Source organism: Cervus canadensis, chromosome 13 (genome assembly GCF_019320065.1).
Source record: "Cervus canadensis isolate Bull #8, Minnesota chromosome 13, ASM1932006v1, whole genome shotgun sequence".
Lineage (NCBI taxonomy): Eukaryota > Metazoa > Chordata > Mammalia > Artiodactyla > Cervidae > Cervus > Cervus canadensis.
This window is the reverse complement of record NC_057398.1, coordinates 62,750,553-62,775,966: the sequence shown is the minus strand read 5'-3', so window position 1 is coordinate 62,775,966 and position 25,414 is coordinate 62,750,553. Positions and strand designations below refer to the sequence as shown.

Sequence of the window (25,414 nt, the reverse complement as noted above, 5' to 3'; positions counted from 1 at the left end):
TTACTCTGCTTTCGCCCTGCATTCCTTTCCGGGGGTACTGTCGGTCAGTGACCACAGTGGCTAATGACTTGATCCTTGTCGAACTAGATGATGGGCAAGGATCCTCCTCTTTTGGTTATCGATTCAACCAAGCTTTGGGAATCATTTCATGACCAATTTGTTCCACAGTGACAGGAAAGCTTATTCCTAGGTCAGGAAAAGATTTCATTGATAGGATGTGCTGTTACTGGACTAAGTCCTGTTATAGGCACCATAAAATTCTCTTTCCCACCAACCTTACTAGTCGGTTAAGCACTAGGAAATGATTCTCCCAATTGTGGAGTTACACTGTTGTGATCATACTAATCTTATACAAAACTGTATATTTCATCAATTATTTCCAGCTGCTTAGTTGTCATTATTTTTGTCAGAGGCTTGGTTATATACTGGGTAATAGAAGAAACAACAATCTTGTAGAAGAGGCAGAATTTAAGTAATATAACTGGTAGCATTAATAAGGTCAGAAGCAAGAATTAAAGCCAAGAACTTTCTTAAGGTGCAGGCCAATGTATCCCCAGTCATCTGTCCCAGTCTGTTCCATACCAATTGCTATCTTTAAGGGTAATGATATATTGGCATTATTTATAAAGTACTCAGCCCAATTTCCTAGCCTCATGCTGATTATTCTTGTTCTTGTTCAGTTGATAAGTTATGTCCGACTCTGCGACCTCATGGACTGTAATATACAAGTTTGCTCAAATTCATGTTCATTGAGTTAGTAATATTATCTAACTATCTCATCTTCTGCTGCCCCCTTCTCCTTTTGCCTTCAGTCTTTCCCAGCAACAGGGTCTTTTCCAAAACTTATGACTATTTTTAGTATGATTTAATTGTTCCCAATGTAAGGGGAACCTTAAACTTAAATGACAGAAGCATGCTGTTACCCATGTAAACCTATCCTATAACTGAGGAAGGGTCCCTCTTAATAAATGGGGGTTATGGGTTTTGACTAAAATTTAACCAATTGCTCTGATTGAGCTTGAGGTACTTTTAAAGAAAATTCATCTTATAGTTATAATCAGAGCAAGTATGAATACTGGCCAATTAAGGGAACCCACTTAGTAATATCAATAATATAAAAGAAGTATATTTCTTTTTTACATTTCCTAAGAGTTGTCTAATCAGTTGTCCATGAAAGAAGAAATTCACCAAGGTAACCAGAAGTACTAAACATAGGTAATTGACCATAAACCCAAGAATTTCATTGACTTTTAAATGCTGCATAAGATTGTACACATGATAGAGAAGCATTTGACTTATAAGTAAAAGTCCAAGAAATCAAGAAAACACTATAAATAACCATATGGATCAGGTTTAGCATCTTGTGATAGCTGTCTACTTCTTCTTTTCTCATTTTTAAGGAGGATAATTGGTTTACAAGTTGTCTACTTCTGATGCCATCTTCTTGTCCTTGTGTGATTTCTCCTCTGTTTGTGCATTGTTTTTAAGTGAGTTTGAGGTTAGCAGTCCTCTCTGTAGGCCAGGCTGATGCAAGAACATTTTTTGAGTGGGAAATATGAATACAAGAATCAGTTCCCTTCAGCTTTGCTGTGTGTGAGCTAGTGAAGAGTACCTGATGAGGTTCCTTTCAGCTAGGTTGGACAGCATCCTGTAAATGATGTCTTTTCCAGTATGTGTTGCAAGTCATGGAACATCTGATCTTTGTCCGAGGATAGATCACTCTGATAAGCTTCAGAAACAAGCTTAGATGATCCATTTAATAATTCAATTAAACCTTACAGTAATACAGCATCTTGGTAGTAACAAGAAGCCATCTTGGTAGTAACAAGAAGCCATCTTGGTAGTGAGTCTTAGGCAGTAAATATAAAACACCAAATATAATTAATAAAGCCAGAACTTAATATCCACTGAAACCTACTTTTCCTTTCTAAAATTACCCTCACTTCTACAAAATATAGCCAGATGGTCTACAAAAATATAGATTATATTGTTTGCAAAAGAAGTCTTATTTCAATAAATTTGGCCTGATGATTTATGTAAGTAGTGGGTCACAGACGTTTTTTAAATTGCCTTTACTGGAACATTTTGGAATCTCAGATTAAACTTTTAAAAGGCTTCTCAAAGATGGAAAAGCCATGCTAAGGACTTGCTGTTGGATTCTGCCTGCAATATGTACAAATTTGGATGGATTCCTCTCTTCTTGAAGGTCTGCGATATACGTTGAGGTCCCTGCACCTGCCAGGAAGTAGATTTCCTTAGTCAGCTGATGAGGCTGCCTGGAACCCTGTGAGCAAAGTGCCAAGGCTGTTTTTCCAAGGGGCTTTATGGCTCCACAAAGTCCACCTTATTTCTTTAAAGCTGTCTGGTCATATCTGATTCTATGCACATTCTCAAATGTGACATTATAGTCAACCGATAACCAATGTTTCCAAATTCTAAAGGGATCAGGTAGAGAGAAAAGATAAATGTTTCAATTCTGTTTACAAAGGTATAATTTATCAAGCTGTTGTAAACCATAATTAGTTTAAAGGGAAAGGTTTCCTTACATCTGGAAAAAATTTTAAAGCCAGTAATATCATTATTCAGACAGATATAACTAATTATTGTTGATCTTTATTTTCTGTTAGCAGTTTTATGAAACTGATTTTTAATTAGAATTCTATGATTTATTAATATTACCAGTTCATTAGTAAGATGTGAAAGATATTAGAAACTTATACTTGTCAAAAAGTGGTTTCTATAAATCTTCTAGAATATGAAGCAGTTTTGCAAAAGCATCAGATAAAACAGTAACTATCTGTAAGTGACAAGACAACATGAAATGGCTAAGTATCTGATTGATAATGGCTAACTGATTACAGTACAGTTGTCAAAGAAGTTTGGTTATTTCTATGACATTTAACATCTTAATAACTAGAATTATGACTCAATACCAAGACATATCCAAATTTTAGAAATTTCTAATAATTTCTAGAACATTTATATTAATAACATTTATCCATACACTATAACCTAAGAAGGCTTATTCCCACTCATTTGACAATGCTTTCTATGTGATTTAGCATAACAAATACGCATATGCATTTGATTTCAGGGGCACTTTGATATGTCTCAGAGTTAGCTAGAGGTCAGAGAAACTTAATTTAGGATTTGACTTGGAAAGTTAAATATATCAAAAATTTAAAACACTTGGTCAAATAAGATTATAGATAACTATAAAACAATGCTTAGTTATTCATTTAAGCAAAATGACAATACAAGATTTCAAAGGCAAATACAGAAAGTTAAAGCATATTGCTTAAACAGTGAAGAAACATTACAATATGTTATCAAAAGCAAATAAATATCCCCCAATATCTTGTCCTCTTAACAGAGAAAAAACCAAATCCTAGTTTCGTATCAAATTAATTTTAATATTAAAATGTATTTACTCAAATTTATTCTTAATTAATCTATCCTAACCATACATTGTTTTTCCCATCATTTCTTTTCCACAAACCTTCTATAACTTCCTTTTTTACTTTCAGATTTTGTCCTTTTCTTTTTGTCTCATTTGAGCCTCTCTTTAGAGCAAAATTAGGCCTTCCCTGATGACTCAGACAGTAAAGAATCCGCCTGCAACATGGGAGACCTGGCTTTCATCCCTGGGTCAGGAAGATCCCCTGAGATCTGAGGGGGGAATCTTCTCCTGACCTGAGAAGAGAATGGCAACCCACTCCAGTGTGTTGCCTGCAAAATTCCATGGACAGAGAAGCCTTGTGGGCTTCAGTCCATGGAGTCACAAAGAGTCAGAGATGACTGAGAGACCAACACTTTCACTTTAGAGCTGTTTGTTCTACCTGAGGTCCTCACTCCGGTCCGCTGGTCTTCCTTTGACCTTCCTTTATTCTATTTTCATGGGCTTTTCTCTTCCTTGTCTTTTAGCCACCACCATTCTGGACTCCTGTTTCCTATTCTAACTACCGAACACGTATAAAGATGATTTTCTTCTTAATTTTATTGGTTTTAATTTAATGTTTTAATTACAATTATTAACTTTTAAAACCTTAATTTCTAGTGAAAACTAAGAAGTAAGCAATTATAAACTTTTACATCAAAATTCTGTAGAATAAAAAACATAAATAGTATTCATACTTTCCAAACCATGCTTTCTTATAGAAAATGTCTCAGTGTGGCACCAAACATATTTATTAATAGTCCTAAATAACTTTAGTTTCTTTGTAAGAGCCTATGCTCAGTAATTAATGTTTCAGTAATTTTATTTGGGAATGATCTAGATATTCAATAATTTCCATCATTTAACTTAATTTAGCAAATGTCTAAAGTTTCAAGTTATTAAAATTTCAAAGAAACTGTTTTAAGTAGATGTACCATAAAACATAATTATTCTTAAATAGCTCACCTAAAAGCTCTCACTCCATTTATGCCAATTTAATTCACTTTCCCTCAATAATTCTGCTCAGATTACTCATGAAATCTTCATAAGACATTGGACCACGCCAGCCATCACCCCCCATTTTTCTTGCTAACAAATTTTGTGACAGAGATAATGTGAACTTATTTGAGTTTTAGTAAACTTGTTTACAATAAAAGTGCTACACTTAATGTTGATAACCCTAAGATGTGTCTATGTTAGTTAAGCCAACAAATTTAAACTAACTTTAGTAATAAATATTTATTTAATACTGAATATTTCCTAGATCACATGAAACTGAAGTTCATTTGGGTTAGTTTCTGTTTCTGAGTTTATAGAAGCACTTATTTTCCTTTAAGTCAATTAAATAGAGTTCACTTAAATGGCAACCCACTCCAGTACTCTTGCCTAGAAAATTCCATGGATGAAGGAGCCTGGTGGGCTACGGTCCATGACTTCACTTCATTTTCACTTATAATTAATTTTGACAATACCATCAAAGTATACATTAATTTATATTTATTTGTATATACAAATAAATACATATATTTATAGTGTAGAAACAGATATACATATATCCAGATATATATATATAGATTTCATAGTTTTCATTTCTAAAACTAAGTTATAAATCAGGTATTACAATATAAAACTCACTAGTTTATAAATAACAATTAGAATAAGTTATTTCCTTGCTTAAGTTTAAAAGTCCTCTTTTCCTTTTTTTTTTTTTAACTTAATATCAGGAATTGGAGAGGGTCTACATACAGTTTCCTGATCTGTACAACATTTATATCTCAAAGGCATAGTGAGAGAAAATGCAAGCTCCTCCTAGAAGGACTTCTATTCCCTTAGGTTCAGAATTTTGAAAAGATGATTTATCAAACTGGGTGTTTTCTTTTTGTTTTTTTTTTTAAGTTGCATACACAAAAGTCAGTTTGGGAATGTGAAAAGTGCCCTGTCTTGGCCATTTTTGTGCAAGATTTTCTTAGTTTCCAATAAAGTGAGTGCTTATGTGCTTCATACAAAATGTGCATGAGCCCAGTTGGGGGTTGGCTATCTGACTTCCCTCTGTCTTCTGTTTAGGAGACTTTATCTGGTGGCTCATTGGTAAAGAATCAACCAGCCAGTGCAGGAGCCACAGAAGATGTGGGTTCAACCCCTGGGTTGGGAAGATCCCCTGGAGAAGGAAATGGTAACCCACTCCAGTGTTCTTGCCTGGGAAATCCCATGGACAGAGGAGCCTGGCAGGCTACAGTCCATGGAGTCACAGAGTCAGACACAACTTAGCAACTAAACAACAAGAGGAACAACAACCCCCCATTTTAAAGTTGGTTCAAGATAATATTACTATCAAAAGCTGTGTGGTGGGCTGTTGTGCTGTTTGTGAACTTACATCCTATAGGTGTTACCCTCAAGTTGTTTCTGAAATGTTATGTGTCTCAGTTTCTGACTTCTCTCACTGGCAGTCTAAAACCAGCTTGGGTGCTCAGAATACTGGATGTTCAACCCTATGTGTGCATCCTTAGGCAAGTGAGTCTTTTAGTTTGAGTGGCTTTCCTTATGAGGCTGCCAAATGGCATGAGGATTTGCTTCCACCACTCCCATAAACTTCTCAGTTGCTTGAGAAAGCTGTATCAGCTGGGAGGATCTGTGGCCCTTATCTTTGGAACTGAAAGTTCTCATTTGGTGACTTCAATTTACTCTGACCAGCCGTGTTAAATAGCCAGTTCCAACAAGGGCATCAGATAGCGCCTACCTAATGACACAGTCCAAACCACTGAGGTGTCTTTCAACTGAGCAAAAGCTTGTCAATGTCTTTCAACTGGAGAATCCAGATACCTCTTCTTGAACTTAATTTCAAGGAAACCCTAGTCCTCATATCAAGGAGTTTAATAACAACTGAATAAGGCTCAGGATGTCAGTCAAGATGGGAGATCCAAGACCACATGAGAGACTCACCCAGTTCATCTGGACACATCAAGGAGGTGGATGGGCACTTGGAACCCTTGCTTGTGCCAAAGACCTAGATCTTTGTAGAGTTCAGGTGAAGGAAAGAAGTCTGCTCTACATCCTTCATGGTTGTCAAAATTGTTAACTGAAAAACACAAACACACATAATGTAAGAGCTGAGTTGAGTTTTATTCAGGGCCTTCCTGGGGACTCTAACTCAGGAGATTGCCTCTCAGATAGCTCTTGAGAAATTGCCCCAAAGAGTTGAGAGTGGCCAGATACACACAATTTTGCCTAGGAAATACATGTAGTCAAGCATATAGCTCAATAAAAATTTACTGCTGGTCATGAAGATTACATATCTCCATTAATGATTTTAGTGATTTTCTATGAATGAGAAGATGCAAGAATCTGGGTTCATATTTCTTTTTTTCCTGAGATAGCTGTGATTATCTAAGGGACCTGTTTTTCCAAAGCACAGAATGCCTTATCCTGTGTTTTTTTTTTTTTGTCCTGAATAATTAGAGAATTAGGTTTTATTTTAATAGGTATAATTGTAATTTGAATAAACCTATCTTTAATGGAGAAATAGCTGTCAGTCTCTTTGTTTCAGGTCAACATTTATCAGTCAATAGCAATTATGTAGGTTGTCACGGGACCTATTTCTATCAATAGCTTTGTCTTTTTGCAATGAATGGCATCTACTTGTTTGTTCAAAGTTCTTATAACTACGTATTTTTATTGGGTTTTGTAGGTGATATTATATATTGACTCTGAAGTATGTTATTTTATTAGAATAGTGTTGATTTTTTATTTGACAGGCTGTTTTATTATTTGTTGACCACATTGTCTTTACAGATTTTTTTTTTTTTTTACAGTGAGTCTTTTTGGTTTGACAGTTAGTTTAGGAATAATCTTTGGTCTTGTGACACTCTTTACTGCGAAGGCATGGCTTTTCTGGTATTTGAATGTGTTTACCAAGCCATTCTACCTTGGAGATATCCCAGCTGCAAACAGTGTCTCCTCTGTGATAGGTAAAGAACATAGTCTTTACATTTGCTTTCTGGTTGATTTCTCAAAATGTGTCTCACAATTGCCTCAATTGCTATCTTCTCTGGCAACTCTCCATTTTCATTCTGTACACATTAAGCCTTTAAGAGTATTGTTTCTGATTGAGTTCCAGCCTTCCCACTTTGTCCAGATTAGGGAGTTCCCTAAGGCAAAACTTATCTCTCCATTGGTGGTGTCCCCTTCTTTAAAGACAAAAACTCATTTTGCTTTTGCTTTTGCACATTGTATAACTCCTTTAACTAGTAGTTCTTTCTATTTTCTTCAAATTTTATAAATTATTATTGGGAGTATTCATTGAAGACAAGCTACTCTAGTGTTAGTCACTTAGTCATGTCTGATTGTTTGCAACCCCATGGACTATAGTTGCCAGGCTCTTCTGTCCATGGAATTCTGCAGGCAAGAATACTGGAGTGGATTGCCATTCCCTTCTCCAGTGGATCTTCCTGACCCAAGGATGGAATCCAGGTCTTCTGCATTGCCAGGAAGATTGTTTATCATAACTAAAAACAAGAAAAGAAAACTTGAAGCAGTTTTTATTGGAGTTTCATAAATATAGAAATACATCTGGGAAGAATTGATATCTTTCCTAGTGAGTCTTTCTATTTGTGAATACTGTGACTATAACTGCATTGATTACATATGCTTTAATATCTTTTAAATATTTGTATATTTTTATGTTTTGTTATATATAATCTTTGTTATTTATAACAAAATTTTGTTACATATAACAAGAACTACAAGTTAAGTACAATGTGAATAGTTATTCTTCTTGGAATTTTTTTGAGCTTCACCTATCTCAAGATTTATGAATTTCATAGACTTTGGAGAATTCTCACTTACTGTCATTTTATATGGAGTCTCCCCTATTTTGTCTGTTTTCTTCCTCTGGAGCTATGATTAGGTATTTGTCAGTTTCTCTAATGCTATCCTCTTGATCTATTTTATATTTTCAATCTCTTATCCTCTCTGTGGGGCATATTCTCAGTATCATTATCTCAGTTATATTTAATTCACCAATTTTCTGCTCAGCTTTGCTCATCTGATGTTTTACCTCTTACTGTTTAAATTTAAATCATCATCATCATCATCATATTTCCTTTCTTTTTTCAGATTTGTTTTGGTAACCACTTGTGTCTCTCTCACATTTTATTTTACATAGAAATTATTGAAGTATGTTCCTGGTAATTGACTTCAATATAAAATAATTTCAATTTCTGTAATCAATGCTGATAAGATTCTGATTTTTGCACATTTCAACCTTGGTGACCCTGGTTCCTCTTTGCTTTTTTTTTTTTCTATTGTGAGTTCATGGTCAAAAATGTCATCTGTATTGATTCTTCAAGTCCTTTACAAAATGTAAAAGATATGCACTGATGTAGAAAATATGTATATTTAGTGTCACCACAATAAAACAATTTGGGGTCGCTTTAAAATAAATTACTATTTTCATTGGTGGTTTTGAATTTTTAGATTACATGTGTTCTAAAAAAATACTTTGAATTTGTAGATTATGTATTAATATTTTCTCTTCTACTACCAGTGGGGTTACTGTAGGCACTCATCTTGCTCTCTTCTTTTCCAGAATTCTTATTTGTTTGCTTTATTGCTTGTTTTGTTTTTAAACTGACTTTCTCTTTAAATTCATAGTCTCAGTCTTCCCAGCCTCATAAAGGTCTCCAATTCAACTTCTTGCCTTTCAAGTCACTGGACTTTGTTTCTTATACCTGACATAGCCACTGAGACCTCTAGATCAGGTACACCTGTATTTTCCTTCGCATTTGTCCTTTTACTTTAATTTCAGCCTCTGAAATTTACCTCACCTTTTTTTCCAGATCATAAATGCATTTAAGACATTTTTGTCAGAATTATTTGGCATTTTGTGCTGAGGAGTTTTTTAAAGTATTTCCTTTGACATTTTCCCACAAATATACATCCATAATTCAATTTTGATTTAGCAATTTTGTTTAAAGGAGTTGAATGGGGAAAGATTTTGCTTATCTCTAAAAATTCCAGTGAAACAACATTCATTTTCTTGTTTCTGAGAAGCTTATGTTCCAACTACCAAAACTAACGTGTAAAAATATAGATATTATAATAAACAATACACTTTGGTTGAAACAAGATAAGAACATATTTAGCAATAATATATGGTTGTACATTGCTTAATTACAAGTATAATAATATAGATTAAATTATATAATTAATAATTATATAATAAGTATATAATATATATAATTATATATAAGAATCAAAGAATTAAGTTGTTGTAAGGAGGATTATTAAAAAGAAATGTTTACAGTAAAAAAAAAAGATTAAATTTGCATCTTAAACTGGCTAAGCAGAGGAAAAAGGACAATTCTGTAATGAAATTTTGTAATGAAAAAATTCATTGTGGTTGAAATTGAGCATGACATATTTAGGGAGGGGAACAAAGAGAGCCAAAATGGAGAATATATCTTATAGAGTACTGAAGCCTAAGTGGGTATTGTATGATTGTAAAGGGCTTTAAGGAGAAGGAAATGGCAACTCACTCTAGTATTCTTGCCTGGAGAATCTTATGGACAGAGGAGCCTGGCGGGCTACAGTCCACGAGATCGCAAGTCAGACACGACTTAGTGACTAAACCATCCAAACCAAACCAAAGGGCTTTAAAGGTTAGGCAAAATATACATTTTACATGAGAGTTATTAGGTATTATGCAATAAGAGATAAATTCATTTTAGGAAGATTAGCTTGGAAGCACACAAATGTAATAAAAAGAACAGGCACAGGGCCTCCAGAAGCTGGATCTTACTTTTATGGAGACAGAAAGGGATGAGTTGATATCCATCAGTATAGATAACAAGGATGGTTGTGTTAGGAGAGAAGAAAATAAGGTCAGAGACATTCAGTTTGGAGAGATGCTTGTCACACATATGCAGGCATGTCAAAAACAATTCATACCATAATTGCATTCTGGTTATATGAATAGATGGACATTGCATTTGGACAAATTATGTTTTCTTTATTTAATTGAAATTATGTTTTAGATATGAATAGTATCACCAATAGAAACACTAAAATTTGATTAAATTATTTAAATAATATAATTTCCTTTTGTTTTCAAGTTTTCAGTATCCAACAGAAACATTTTATTGTTTTTTTAATTGAAAAATTGGTTATGAATTATTAAATTAATTTTGAAAATGTTTATCATACACTGGATATCAAGAAAATTATATGAAATACTAAAATAAATGAATACAAGCAAGAACATTCATAATTTAGCCTTGAATATGCTTTTTATTTTAGCTTCTCTTTTTTGTTCTTAACTTACCCAATCATGTGATATTTATATTTAATTTGAAATATTAGGGTCAGAGATGAACAGATCTATGAAGGATAAAATAAATGTTCTCTTCATGATTATTTTACTTTTAGAAACTTCTATTTGTATTATTTAGATTTTCAAATTTGTATTCATCATTAACATATTTCAAAACTAATAAAGGTTCAGAAAATTTTAATGGGAAAACTTAAGCATAAACACTGCAAACTGATTTAGGTACATTATGATAATAAAATGGTGAAGTAAACAAATATATCTTCTCCCTCACAGCATGTATAATGTAATGAAGGATACAGATGATCAGGTAATAATGACTTGGTGTAATGAATATTATGCTGGATGAAAACAGGGGTGTTATCAAAGCACATAGGAGAGACCATGGCACTTGTGTCAATATTCCTCAATTATACTACTTAATAGACTGAACTTTCACAAAATACTTTTCAAGTTTTATTAACTTATCATGTAAGTGATTCAGTTGGCAAAATAGTTCAGTTTTTAATTTGGAGGAAATTAAATGTGGAGTCTATTTTTTAAATAATATATTCCCTTAATGTACAGTAAAGTAATTGTGTTGTATTTCTCACATTTCACATCCTGAATGTTGCATTTTTCTTTTCATATTTTATGTCATAAGAAAGAAAACATCTCTGTCAGTTTTTCTTTAACTATACTATTAAATGCAGCACAAATGTGGACAAAACGTTTCAGTTGCAGATTTTTCTGTGTGTGCTATTCAATTAAATGAATTACAGTTTAGTTGGACTGAAGCTTTTTGGTTTGATATAGTCCCACTTAGTACTTTTTGTTCTTGCTGTTTGTACTTTTGGTGTTCAGTTCAGTTCAGTTCAGTCATGTCTGTCTCTCCCCATGGACTGCAGCATGCCAGCCCTCCCTGTCCATTATCAGCTCCCAGAGTTTACTCAGACTCATGTCCATTGAGTCAGTGATGCCATCCAACCATCTCATCCTCTGTCATCCCCTTCTCCTGCTGCCTTCAATCTTTCCCAGCATCAGGGTCTTTTCAAATGAGTCAGCTCTTCGCATCAGGTGGCCAAAGTATTGGAGTTTCAGCTTCAACATCAGTCCTTCCAATGAACATTCAGGACTGATTTCCTTTAGGATGGACTGGTTGGATCTCCTTGCAGTCCAAGGGACTCTCAAGAGTCTTCTCCAACACCACAGTTTAAAGCATCAAGTCTTTGACACTCAGCTTTCTTTATAGTCCAACTCTCACATCCATACATGACTACTGGAAGAACCATAGCCTTGACTAGATGGACCTTTGTTGACAAAGTAATTTCTCTTAAAAAAATGTGCTGTCTAGTTTGGTCATAACTTTTCTTCCAAGGAGCAAGCCTCTTTTTATTTCAGGACTGCAGTCACCATCTGCAGTGATTTCGAAGCCCCCAAAAATAAAGTCAGCCACTGTTTCCACTGTTTCCCCATCTATTTGCCATGAAGTGATGGGACCGGATGCCATGATATTTGTTTTGTAAATGTTGAGCTTTAAGCCAACTTTTTCACTCTCCTCTTTCACTTTCATCAAGAGGCTCTTTAGTTTTTCCTCACTTTCTACCATCCCATTCCCACCGGAGACGCTCAGAGGGCCCAAACAAACCTTGTGCACACCAGGACCCAGGGACCCCACAGAGACTGGGGCAGAACTGTGTTTGGGCATCTCCTAGGGAGGTACGGGTCGGCAGTGGTCTGCTGCAGGGATAGGGGCTCTGGGTGTGGGTATGGCATATGTCCTTTTGTAGGAGGTCGCCATTAACCCCACTATACAGCTGCCAGAACTTACATAGGACTTCTGGTGTTATATCCCCATATTGGCAGAGTAACAATGACCGGGATGTATGTTCAGTTCTGTCACTTACTAGCTAGTTGACCTTCTACAAGTTCTAATTATTTAAGATTTTTACAACTCATACTTTAAACACAGATTGGATAACAAGGGTTCGTACTTCAAGGTGTAGTTGAGAATTGGGAGAGTTAATGAAATGCCTGTAAGTGGACTGTGTGCTTGACAAAACCTCGGCTAATATTGTCTTTAAAATATCACCTACATCTTCAACTGCTTCCCTCACTCTTTCATTGTCCTCCTACAAGCCAAAAGTTTTAGTAGATACTTGAATTCAAGTTCATAAAAATGAAATGTGTGTGTATATATGCATCTATAGGTCTATAGATGTGTATCTATCAACACATGTGATATATATATGTGTGTGTGTATACACACACACACACACACACATATGTGCTTATTCACTTCAGTCGTGTCTGACTCTCTGTGACCCCATGGACTTCAGCCCACCAGGCTCCTCTGTCCGTGGGATTCTCCAGGCAAGAATACTGGAGTGGGTTGCCATGCCCTCCCCTAGGGGATCTTCTTCACCCAGGGACTGAACTTAGGTCTCCTTCAGCTCCTGCATTTCAGGCGGATTCTTTACCACTGTGCCACCAGGAAAGCCCATATATATGTATACATATACATAAATGATGCTTCTTTGGGAGACTCATAGCCAAGGGACCTTTGACAATGACATCCTGTTTCTCAGGATGTGATATTATTTCCAAGAGTGAGACTGTTGCGTGATGAGTGTGTCAACACAAGCCCCAGGTCATGTTGTCACGGCTGAGACGGACGGAGCAGCAGGGCTGGAGGAGAGAGGGAAAGCCTATTGTTTGGCATCGTTTGTCTGTGACTGCGCTAATAATCAGTTTATGACTGCTTAAATGGCTGTGGGCACTTAATCCCAAATTCTTATTCAGTTTAAAGTATTAGGGTTGAAGAAGAACAAATCTATGAAGGCTGAAATGAATAATGAATGAAACGAATAATATTTAACTTCAAAAATAGACTGAAGTTGTGCTGTTTAGATTTTAAAATTCAGATCCACACTGCACAGATTTGGAAAGCCAAAAAAGATTAGAAGGTTGGAAAAAGGGACCTTTGAAATAAGATTATTAGCGCTCAGAGAGGATTTAACTGTGAGAGAAGGTAATTGTTTCTGTATCAACATATGTTCTAATACCTCAGTGCAAACTGACATGCATCAGGATATATGTCCCAAATTTGAAAAATATTGTTTGTTCAGATTTTTGAGTTTCCAAATTAATATAGAGGCTATCTTAATCATGTTATCAATAACTAGGTCTATCTGATATGTGAGATAAAGAGTAAGATTATGCATGTAATCCACAAATCGTTGAAGATAAAGTGAAAATTTCCACTTTCTAGAGGAAAATAGCATTTGTAATAAAGAAACTGCATGTGATGCTATTTCTTTCTTTTTTTTTCTTTTGATGCTATTTCTTTAAAAGGTAACAGTAGTTATAATAGTCATCATAAGAATAAGCACTCACATTTATTTATCACTTGTTCTGTGTACAGGCACGCTTTTAATGGATTTTCTTGCTATTTCCCTTTAATTCTTACAACAATGTATATTTTATTCCCATTTTCCATATGAGTCAAGGAAACCAAGGTTCACTGATAGTTTAGCTTCCAAAAGATGATTGAAGTCAATGGAGTGGGCTGTAACTCAAGTACCTAATTTTATATAATAATTTAAAGTTATCTCTTTATCTTTGATGCTTTCCAGCATGACAATAAATAGATATTTTTCCTTAACTCATTTTTCCTTACTACTTGACACACATTAAAAAAAATTAGATTTGCTTCGAGTCCTTTTTCATTGTAATACCTAATACATTATATATAATTGTGAAAGTTGTTGAAACTATGACTCTATGTATTTTTCAAATTGTAAAATGGGCTTAAGTTTTACATCTACTGTTGAAGGATTAAAAATAACAAAGTGACTGGCCCATGATATGAGGGAAATTCAGTAAATAATTTGTTAATGTAAATGTAACATAGTAGAATTCTAAAAGTAGGTTTTAGGGTTTTGATTTATTTCCCTGGTAGCTCAACTGGTAAAGAATCTGCCTGCAATGTAGGTAACCCCAGTTCGATTCCTGGGTCAGGAAGATACACTGGAGAAAAGATGCTGCTGCTTCTAAGTCACTTCAGTCGTGTCCGCCTCTGCTCAACCCCATAGATGGCAGCCCACCAGGCTCCTCCGTCCCTGGGATTCTCCAGGCAAGGACACTGGAGTAGGTTGCCATTTCCTTCTCCGGAGAAAGGATAGGCTACCTTTATTATTGGGCTTCTCTGGTGGCTCAGCTGGTAAAGAATCCACCTGCAATGCAGGAGACCTGGGTTTGATCCCTGGGTTGAGAAGATCCCCTGGAGAAGGGAACAGCTACCCACTCCAGTATAATTGCCTGGAGAATTCCATGGACTGTATAGTCCATGGGGTCGCAAAGAGTTGGATGCGACTGAGTGACTTTCACTTTCACTTTTTTTTCTATGTATGTGTATGCCAAAAATTTCTATTTTAGGGTTTGCAAATTTAGCATACATTTAGCCTCAAGGCCACAAATGTATGTTAATTCAATGCTGTCTGCTGCTATACAGACATTTTAACTTCTCTCTGTCTTCTTCTGGACGTGTTCTTAAAAGTTCATGGCTAACTGGTATTTCTGTATATGAGTGCTCAGTCAGTCAGTTGTATCTGACTCTGTGCAACCCTCTGGACTGTAGACTGTCGGGCTTCTCTGTCCGTGGAATTCTCTAGGCAAAAATCCTGGAGCAGATTGTCACTTCCTTCTCCAGAGGATCTTCCCGACCCAGGGATCAAACCCGTGTCTCTTGCATCCCCTGCATTGGCAGACAGATTCTTTACCACTACACCACCTGGGAAGCCCTAAAGAGCCCTAATAGCTATTGTGGTTGTTAATTTTCATATAGAACCTTAAACAGTGCCTGTGTACATAAAAGTTCTCTGAGACTGCATATTTTATTTTAATTAAAATAAAATACTATTGGTATAATACAAAGAGAAAGTGACGTGAAAGCCACTCAGTCGTGTCCAGCTCTTTGTGACCCCATGGACTATACAGTCCATGGAATTCTCCAGCCCAGAAAACTGGAGTGGGTAGCCATTGCTTTCTCCAGGGAATCTTCCCAACTCAAGGATCAAACCCAGGTTTCCTGCATTGCAGGCAGATTCTTTATCAGCTGAGCCACCAGCAAAACCCATAAAGAGAAAGCTAGTTACTAAATATGTACATGGGGCTTCCTTGGTGGCTCAGACAGTAAAGCATCTGCCTGCAATTCAGGAGACCTGGGTTAAATCCCTGGGTTGGGAAGATCCCCTGGAGAAGCAAATGTCAACCCACTCCAGTACTCTTGCCTGGAAAATCCCATGGACAGAGAAGCCTGGTGGGCTGCAGTCTGTGGGGTCGCAGAGAGTCAGACATGACTGAGCGACTTCACTGACTCTTGCCTAAATCCCTTTGCCAATCTTTACTGCACACAGAATAAATTTAAAACCGAAACAGAATTCTTCCTGATCTGGCCACTACTTAGTTCACAGTCTATTACTGCATTGATATGCTCTCTGCTCCAGCTATACTGGCTTTCATTTCATTCCTGAAAACAAGACCCTTCCTACCAAGTCCTCTGTACCTACAACTCTTTTAATGCAATGCTCTTTGCTTTGACCACACTGGCTTTGTCTGTGGGGCTGGATATTTTTAAAAGAGCTTCCTAGGCCCTGCTTCTAGGGATTCATATAGTATGTCTGGGGTGGGGTCCAGGAATCTATTTTTACCAATCCCACTTAACACTGCTGATGGAAAGAGAATGCAAAAGGTGAGAGTTGTGAGTTAATTTTATTTGGGGCAAAATGAGGACTAATTGTCTGGGAGATAGCATTTCAGATAACTCGGAGAGCTGCTCTGAAGAGGTAGGAGGAGAGGTCAGTGTTACATATAATTTCAGATAAGGAAGTCCATGCAGTCAAGCATACATTTTGGCCAAGGCTTGCTGCTTATAATGAACAGATGCCATCCTTAATGACTTTAGTGTTTTTCTACATATGAGGAGATGTAAGAGTTGGACCCATAAAATCACCTTTTGAAAATATCTAACTATCTGAAGATCTGTCTGCTAGTTTTTCCCAGTGCACAGATGCCTCATTCCTGAACTTGACCCTGAACTCCTTTAAAGGGGGGTGTTGAAGGTCAGTGGCTGCAGTGACTAGTGACTTAGTCCTTGTAGAGGCAGATGGCAAGTGCCAGTTTTTAGTTGGCAACATCATTCAAAACTACAAGGCCAAGACTATATCTTCTTTGATATTCTTTATAACAGTATGTTGGATACTAGCATTTCATTCATATTGTTGCATTGTTGGCAGCTACCATGTCTGGGGCTCTGTGATGGTGGGATTTGTTACATCATTTCATCCTGACAGCAGAGCAACAGGCAAACTGAGGGTGAGCTTCTGAGATTCAGAAAGCCGTACACATTCCCCAGCATCATGCAGAATCAAAATCTGAACCAGTGTTTCTTTGAATTCTAAAATTTCCACTCAAAGAGACTAAAGTGACTTGTCCCCAGTCACCAGGTAAAATCTGTCCTAGAAATCCAGTGTTCATACTTCTGGTCTAATGCTCTTTTGACACTCACATAATGTATGTTCTGTGGAGAAGAACAGATTTTTTTTTTTTTTCCTTAGAACAGATTTTTAAATACACAGAGAAGACTTCCCTGGTGACCCAGTGGTTAAGACTTCACCTTCTAATGCTTGAGGTATGGGGTTCAATCCCTGGTTGGGGAGCTAAGATTCCCCTATGTCTCATGGCCAAAAAACCAAAAAATAAATAAATAAAACAGAAACAATATTGTCACAAATTCAATAAAGGCTTTAAAAAGGATCTACACACATTGACATGAATCAGCCATGGATTTACATGTGTTCCCCATCCTGATCCCCCCTCCCGCCTCCCTCCCCACCCCATCCCTCTGGGTCTTCCCAGTGCACCAAAAAAATAATTCTTTAATGAAGAAAGAAAGAAAGAATGTTGTCAGCGAACAGAGACAACTGAACCGAACTTATGTCTAATCTCAACTTTCTACCTGATTTCTCAAATATAAACATCCTATAGGCTTTTAGCTAATTCTATGTTTTTTTCCAAAAGTTTAACTTAACTCTGGAAGGTATTTTCTTTTTGTAACACTATCACATAAAAGCTTTTTTTTTTTCAAATGCACTCACTTCTTGATAGATAAGGAGTGTTTAAGCCCCTTGAATCTCTTCATATCATTATCATTATCAATTCATTGACTTTAATACTGTCTTCCCTTCATTTTTTCTTCTATAATTCTATCATTTGTATAGTTCCTTCACTTTAATTTATTTTCCCTCCCTCCCTTTACTCCTTCTCTCCTTTTTCTTTCCTATTTCCTTTGCTTAGTAAATATTTATTGACATGCTATCAAGTAGATATCAGAAACAGTGCCACATGTTAGATAAAGAGCAACAAAGGACTTACTTCCCTGCCAGGAGTTCATCTTTCAAAGTGCATCCTTTAAACCTAACCCCAGTACACCCTAAATAGTTTATGTAAATAAAAGTTATGTATGAGAATAAAAAACGTGGCATTACTTTGTTTTAATACTTAACTATAAAGGAAAGGATTGATGCTTTTGAATTGTGGTGCTGGAGAAGACTCATGAGAGTTCCTTGGACAGCAAGGAACTCAGACTAGTCAATCTTAAAAGGAAATCAACCCTGAATATTCACTGGAAAGACTAATGCTGAAGCTGAAGCTCCAATACTTTGGCCACCTGATGCAAAGAACCAACTCACTGGAAAAGACCCTGATGCTAGGAAAGACTGAAGGCAAAAGGAGAAGGGTGGGTGACAGAGGATGAGATGTTAGATAGTATCACAGACTCAATGGACATAAGTTTGACCAAACTCTGGGAAACAGTGAAGGACAGAGAAGCCTGGCATGCTATGGCCCATAGAGTCACAAAGATTCAGACATGACTTAGCAACTGAACAAAACATAAAAGAAATGGAGTTTTAAAAAAATACTTGAGTTCAGTTCAGTTGCTGTTGTGTCCGACTCTTTGTGACCCCATGGACTGCAGCATGCCAGGCTTCTTTAATGTTGAAAATATTTCTCTTCAAAAATTTAAGTTTAAATTTTAAAAATACAGTTAAAGTTTACTTTGTCAGGAGAAAAAAAAAAAAGAACTACATGATCTTTTGGATAAAGTGAAAACCCATGTACAAATGTGAAATTTGCTACATTTCCTATTTTTGACCACTGCCTTCACTAAGATTTTACAGGTAGTAATGAATAGTTATTGAATTTTGTTCCTTTAAAAACCTATTTCCTACCTGTGAAGTAATTAAACAAGTAAAAAGGTAGGTAATAGGGAATAAAGGACAAGAAACAGCAAGGAGGGAAACATACGTAAGTTCTTCTGTCTTAGGGAACAGGAGCTTTGACAGCATACTGAATTATCAGTACTCATATATGACAGGCTGAAACCCACGAACTTCAGCAATGCATTCCTTCAATAATGCATCTGTGGGGGATGTGAAAAGAATTGTAAAAGGCTGAGAAAGTCACTGCTTTTCTAAAGTGTCCAGATGAGTTTTTCTATGATAGCCTAGTTTTGTGAGCTCTGTAGACTTGGGCCTATTTATTTCATTTTCTTGGTTTGTCCTTATGATTTGGAAACACAATGAAAGCTTACAGTAAGAGATGGATTGGCTCAGGGAACTTATGCTTTGATTCTAGGGAAGAAAATATAATGTTCAATCCAGATAGGGTATATATTTTATATGCTTTATATTCGATAGATATAAATAGGGCTACAGAGAGAAAGAGAAAAAAGAGAAATAAGGAAGAAAGAAAGAAGGACAGAATGGAAGGAAGGGAAAAAAGAGAAGGAGAAAAAGAAAGGAGGTAACAGGGAGAGAGATTAATTCATTGACAGTGAACTGATGAGATAAACATATCAGTAACTGCAGATCACAAGTCAGTAATAATTTCTGGATTCTGAGACTGAATACAGAAATCATGAATCAAGCTATTTCCTCAATCAGGAAAAGAAAACTTTTTGCACATTTATTTATTTATTTATTTTTGCACAGCAAGAAAACAAGGAAGGAGAAGAGAGAAGAGATGCTTATATAGATGTATGGCTCACCAACTGCCAATCATTGCTATTTACAACCCCTGGGCATCCTCCTGGGAGAGTTTTCTAAGAACTTATTTTTAAAATATCTTGGGAAAGTTAGAAATGATTTTAATAGGTGTAGTTTCCCAGTCAGTGTTTTTCAGTGCAAGAGACAATTAAGAGGAAAATACTTTGTGTTTTGGTTGAGCTTAATTAGGTTTTACCTTCTTTCTAGGTCTATAGAAAACAGTTGCATTTAGGGACTCTGGGAAAGAAAGGTTTTTAAAATAGACATTTACTGAGATTTTTATACAGATTTAATTGTGCAGATGTCAAGAATATGTTGTGTAACTCCACCTCCTGCATCTTGGGAATTAGGTCTTCACAGTGGTATGAAAAATGAAGTTTAATGCTTTAACTTTCACTGAAAAATATGTGCAAAATGTTCCTTTAATTTGTCCGTGCATTTTATCTAATATTCATTAAGTATTAGAGCACTGTGATCTCCCAGCATTCTGCTAGGCCCAAGATCTAAAGCTGCAACCAAAGCATATATGATTTTGGCAAGTTGAATATTATAGTTAATGAGATAAATGGAGTATAAACAAGTAAGTACACAATATAACACTTTAAGTGGAAAAAGGCACTATGAAGAAAAATAACTGAATATTATGAGTAGGAATAAAGGAGTTATTCAATTTATTTGGAAAAAACAGGGAAGAGCTTCCTTAAAAAAAAAAAAAAAAGTGTTATATCACAATAGGAGAATGAGCAAGGACCAAAAATGAATATATAACTCAAAAATTGTTCTGAATGTGATAATAAATTGTTCTGATTGATGATTTACACATTCATATTTGTATTTTACTGCATATACAAATTATTTAAATGGTAGCAATGTAATGTCTAAAGGATTGGATACAATATACACAATTTGCAGAAAATCTCATATGTACTGAATAATAAACACTGGAAAGGCATAAAAATACCAAAAAATATACAATTTTTGGTGTCTACTGTGACACATGCTCTGTGCAATAGTCAAAACACATGTAGCCAGTCTGAGGCAAACTATTTCTCACAAGAACTTAATATGAACGATATTAGTAACTTGAGCGCTAAGTCACTTGAGTCGTGTTGACTCTTTGCCACTCTATGGACTGTAGACTTCCAGGCTCCTCTGTCCATGGGATTCTCCAGGCAAGAATACTGGAGTGGGTTGTCATTTCCTCCTCCAGGGGATCTTCCCGACCCAGAGAGCAAACTCCCATCTCTTGTCTCCTGCATTGGTAGGTGGGTTCTTTACCACTAGCACTGCCTGGGAAGCCCGTTACTAACTTAGGTCATTCAACATTTCCACTGTTTTGCAGCTAGTATGAGAAAGCAGCAAGATAAAAACAAATTGTCTGATTACACAGCCACATGCTTTTCCTTAATTATTTTACTGAGATTTTAGACACACTAAAAGAATTTGAATAATGTGGGAAAAGAGGAAAAGTGAGATCTTAAATTTGCATGAAGATTAGCCTGATTTCTAAATATAAATTTTAAAATGTTAATTATTCAAATCAAACCCATTCAACTAACACACTTAACCCTTATTAAAAGAACTCGTAGTTGGTTTTAATGAGATATTTTCAACAATTTTCTTGAGCAGCCTGGAAGGATAAAAATCAAACATGTTTTAATAATATTTTCCCTCTCAGTGGGTACTTGTTCTTTCAATGTTGATGAAACCCTAGCATTTAAATCCATTGACTGAACATTTAGAATAGTTTTAATTTCATCTTTTACTTTCTGTTTAGGATTCCTGCAGCATAGTGCACTATGAAGCTAAGAGTGAATGAACGAACAATCGTCATTTATGCACTCAAATTCTACTGCAGATATTTAATAATAAGACATTTTATTTCCTTTTGTTGGATATCATTTCAAAACTATAACAAACCCAATTATATTCACAATCCGCTTCCAAGGACACTAATGAGATGCCATGCAATCTCTTAAGAAGATATTTCTTAAGAAATATCTTAAGTTTTCCAGTTCAAATCAAATGTATCTATATTCAGTCTTATGCAATGATGAATGAAATATATATATATAATTTAAATATATACATATTATGTATGTATATTCATATTTTTTTCAATGGTGAACTAAATGGATTTTTAAAAAAATCTCAGTTAAATAACTGACGGGAAAGGTCCTAAGAACGTAATAGTGAAGCTTTCAGACATAAGGTAACTTGACTGCAGGATACACACACAGACACACAAATTAATGCTTTTTTTTTCATTTAGTTTTATTAGTTGGAGGCTAATTACTTTACAATATTGTAGTCGGTTTTGTCATGCACTGACATGAATCAGCCATGGAGTTACATGTATTCCCCATCCCGATCCCCCCTCCCACCTCCCTCTCTACCCAATCCCTCTGTGTCTTCCCAGTGCACCAGGCCCGAACACTTGTCTCCTGCATCCAGCCTGGGCTGGTGATCGAAAACGAATGCTTTTGTATTTATATAGTTTCCTTTTGTTTTCTGTTCCTAGAACTTCAACCTACTGGCTCACTCGCATCCAGTCTTTTCTCTACTGCAATGAGAACGGCCTCCTGGGCAGCTTTTCAGAAGAGACGCACTCCTGCACGTGTCCCAACGACCAGGTGGTCTGCACGGCCTTCCTCCCCTGCACGGTGGGCGACGCGGCCGCCTGCCTCACCTGCGCCCCAGACAACCGCACCCGCTGCGGCGCCTGCAACACGGGCTACATGCTGAGCCAGGGCTTCTGCAAACCCGAGGTCGCCGAGTCCACTGACCACTACATCGGCTTCGAGACCGACCTGCAAGACCTGGAGATGAAGTACCTGTTGCAGAAAACCGACAGGCGGCTGGAGGTGCACGCCATCTTCATCAGCAACGACATGCGCCTCAACAGCTGGTTCGACCCCTCCTGGCGCAAGAGGATGCTCCTCACCTTAAAGAGCAACAAGTACAAGTCAAGCCTGGTCCACATGATCCTGGGTCTCTCTTTACAGATCTGTTTAACGAAGAACAGCACCCTGGAGCCCGTGTTGGCCGTCTACATCAATCCCTTCGGAGGCAGCCACTCTGAGAGCTGGTTTATGCCTGTGAATGAAAACAGCTTCCCCGACTGGGAGCGGACTAAGCTGGACCTCCCCCTGCAGTGTTACAACTGGTCGCTGACTCTGGGGAACAAGTGGAAGACGTTTTTTGAGACCGTGCACATCTACCTGAGGAGTCGCATCAAGTCAAACGGCCCCAACGGCAACGAGAGCATCTACTACGAACCCCTGGAGTTTATTGACCCATCCCGGAACCTGGGTTATATGAAAATCAATAACATTCAAGTGTTTGGCTACAGCATGCACTTTGACCCGGAAGCCATCCGGGACCTGATTCTGCAGCTGGACTACCCCTATACTCAGGGATCCCAGGACTCAGCACTTTTGCAGCTTCTAGAGATAAGAGACCGTGTAAATAAACTCTCCCCACCCGGTCAACGTCGTCTAGATCTCTTCTCTTGCTTGCTTCGTCATAGACTCAAGCTGTCTACTAGTGAGGTGGTGAGAATCCAATCTGCTCTGCAGGCGTTTAATGCCAAATTGCCAAACACAGTGGATTATGACACGACCAAATTATGTAGTTAACCATACATGTCAAGCACAACCCAAAATCTTGAAGGAGTTTTTACAGTGCTTTTGTGGAACAGTTTATGTTTGGAAGAGTACCTTTAAATTGTCTTTTCAATATCTGTCTTATATCCGTCAATAACATTGGATGGCAATTTACACACATGGACTTGCTGACAACGAATATATTATACTGCAGTTTTGGTTTCTGAATGAAATAAATACTGACACCAGTCTAGAAGACATTCTACTTTTTACAATAAATTTCATTTGTAATTTTATATGTTCCGTGGCAATGCTTTTGTGCATTACATCCTCTAGAGGGAACATAAAAAGATACCAATAAAATTTTGTAGCTGAACAGTTATTAAAAAGAAATGCTGTGGGATTCCTTTTTTCCATGAAATGAGTTCTATTTTGATATAGCTTGTTAGAACCTGGGGAAAATTCCCAAAATTTTTTAATTGAAACATTTGACGGTTCCTTTCAAAAGCCTTTAGGAAAAACCCAACTAGGTAGAATGCCTAGCATTCAGTTGTATTTTTATGGTTAACAGCATAATGGCGGTGCTTTATTACCTATACTTATAAACCAGACACCATCATTATTAAAATAAACAGACAAACATTTCTCAACTAAATATCCAAACATTCTGGCAAACACACAGAAAGTCAGTGTGCTTATAAGCACATCACGGAGAAAGTAAAGCCTTCATTTCCTCAACAACTTGCTTTGTGATTCTCTTTCTACATTCTAAAAACCAGCAATCAGCATACTCTGTACACTCATTTTCATTTCAAGTACTAAAAGCCTAGTTATTTCAGTACTTTAGCAGTGTCAATAAGATAACATTTCTAGAAATCATTAATTGTAATGTGCCGGTGTAAAATAAATGGTCAAATAACTAATTCAAGTGTAAATAGACATTTTTTCCTCTCAGAGAAACTAGTATTACTAAAATATGTTTTTAAGTGCACATTCTTTCAATACAAACTATTTTTAGTCCAAATTTTTTGCTTGAAATTCCATATTACCCAAGATGTAATATTAGATATTTGGGGCTTCCCAAGTGGGACTAATTGTAAAGAACCTGCCTGCCAATGCAGGAGACATAAGAGATGCAGGTTAAATCCCCAAGTCAGGAAGATCCCTTGGAGGAGGCCATGACAACTCACTCCAGTATTCTTGCCTGGAGAATCCCATGGACAGTGGAACCTGGCAGGATATAGTCCATAGGGTCTCAGAGTCAGACACAACTGAAGGGACTTATCACATACAATATTAGATATATAATTAATGTTTTTTATCTAATGAACTTAAGTTGCATTTTTGTTTAGATATATGAATGTGTTTGTAAAGTATGGTGATGCTCTTATCACTCTGCTCTTTAACTATTTCATAAACATTTCGTATAATGTAAACCAATGCACTGTTCAGCCCAGGTTTCCTGTTGAGGTCATGAAGTTATTTCTCAGAGCACAAAGAAGGGAAACTATGACATGATTGAACATAGTAACTGATGATGAAAACATCACATCCACATTCTGGATTCTTAAGCTGTTTGTTTAGATACCACAGCATTTTAAGAAAAGGTAGCTCAGACATCGTATACTAATTCAGTCACCATAAGTATGGCATAGCTCTTTTAACCCCTGTCTGGATAACTGATTTTCTTCCTTTAATCATCTGATTTTTTCCCCCTTACTTTTGCTATTATCAGTAAATACACTGAAAATATGCACAATTATTTAACACCATTTTTCTGATATCATAGCAGATATACTTTTTATTTAATTCTGACAACACTAAGCTATACATTATCATTCCCATTTTCTTGGTGGAAGAAAAACAAACTGAGGCTCAGAGTGGTTTGTCAAATTCCCCAAGATCAGAAACCAACAAGTTAAGAAACCAGCCTTCCAACAAATTTTTCTTGAATGAATTGTCT

At 36.5% G+C, this 25,414-nt stretch overlaps 1 protein-coding gene across 3 annotated transcripts in view; it reads left to right on the top strand.

Annotated features, from left to right (window-relative positions):
• BRINP3 (BMP/retinoic acid inducible neural specific 3) overlaps nt 1-23,844 on the top strand; it is a 458,104-nt gene extending 434,260 nt beyond the window's left edge. For all 3 annotated transcript variants that reach the window (XM_043486014.1, XM_043486016.1, XM_043486015.1), the window contains exon 8: nt 22,368-23,844. In XM_043486014.1, the coding sequence (XP_043341949.1) occupies nt 22,368-23,484 (1,117 nt within the window). In that variant the 3' untranslated portion in view covers nt 23,485-23,844. The remainder of the gene's footprint in view (nt 1-22,367) is intronic.
• Nucleotides 23,845-25,414: the final 1,570 nt, after the last annotated feature.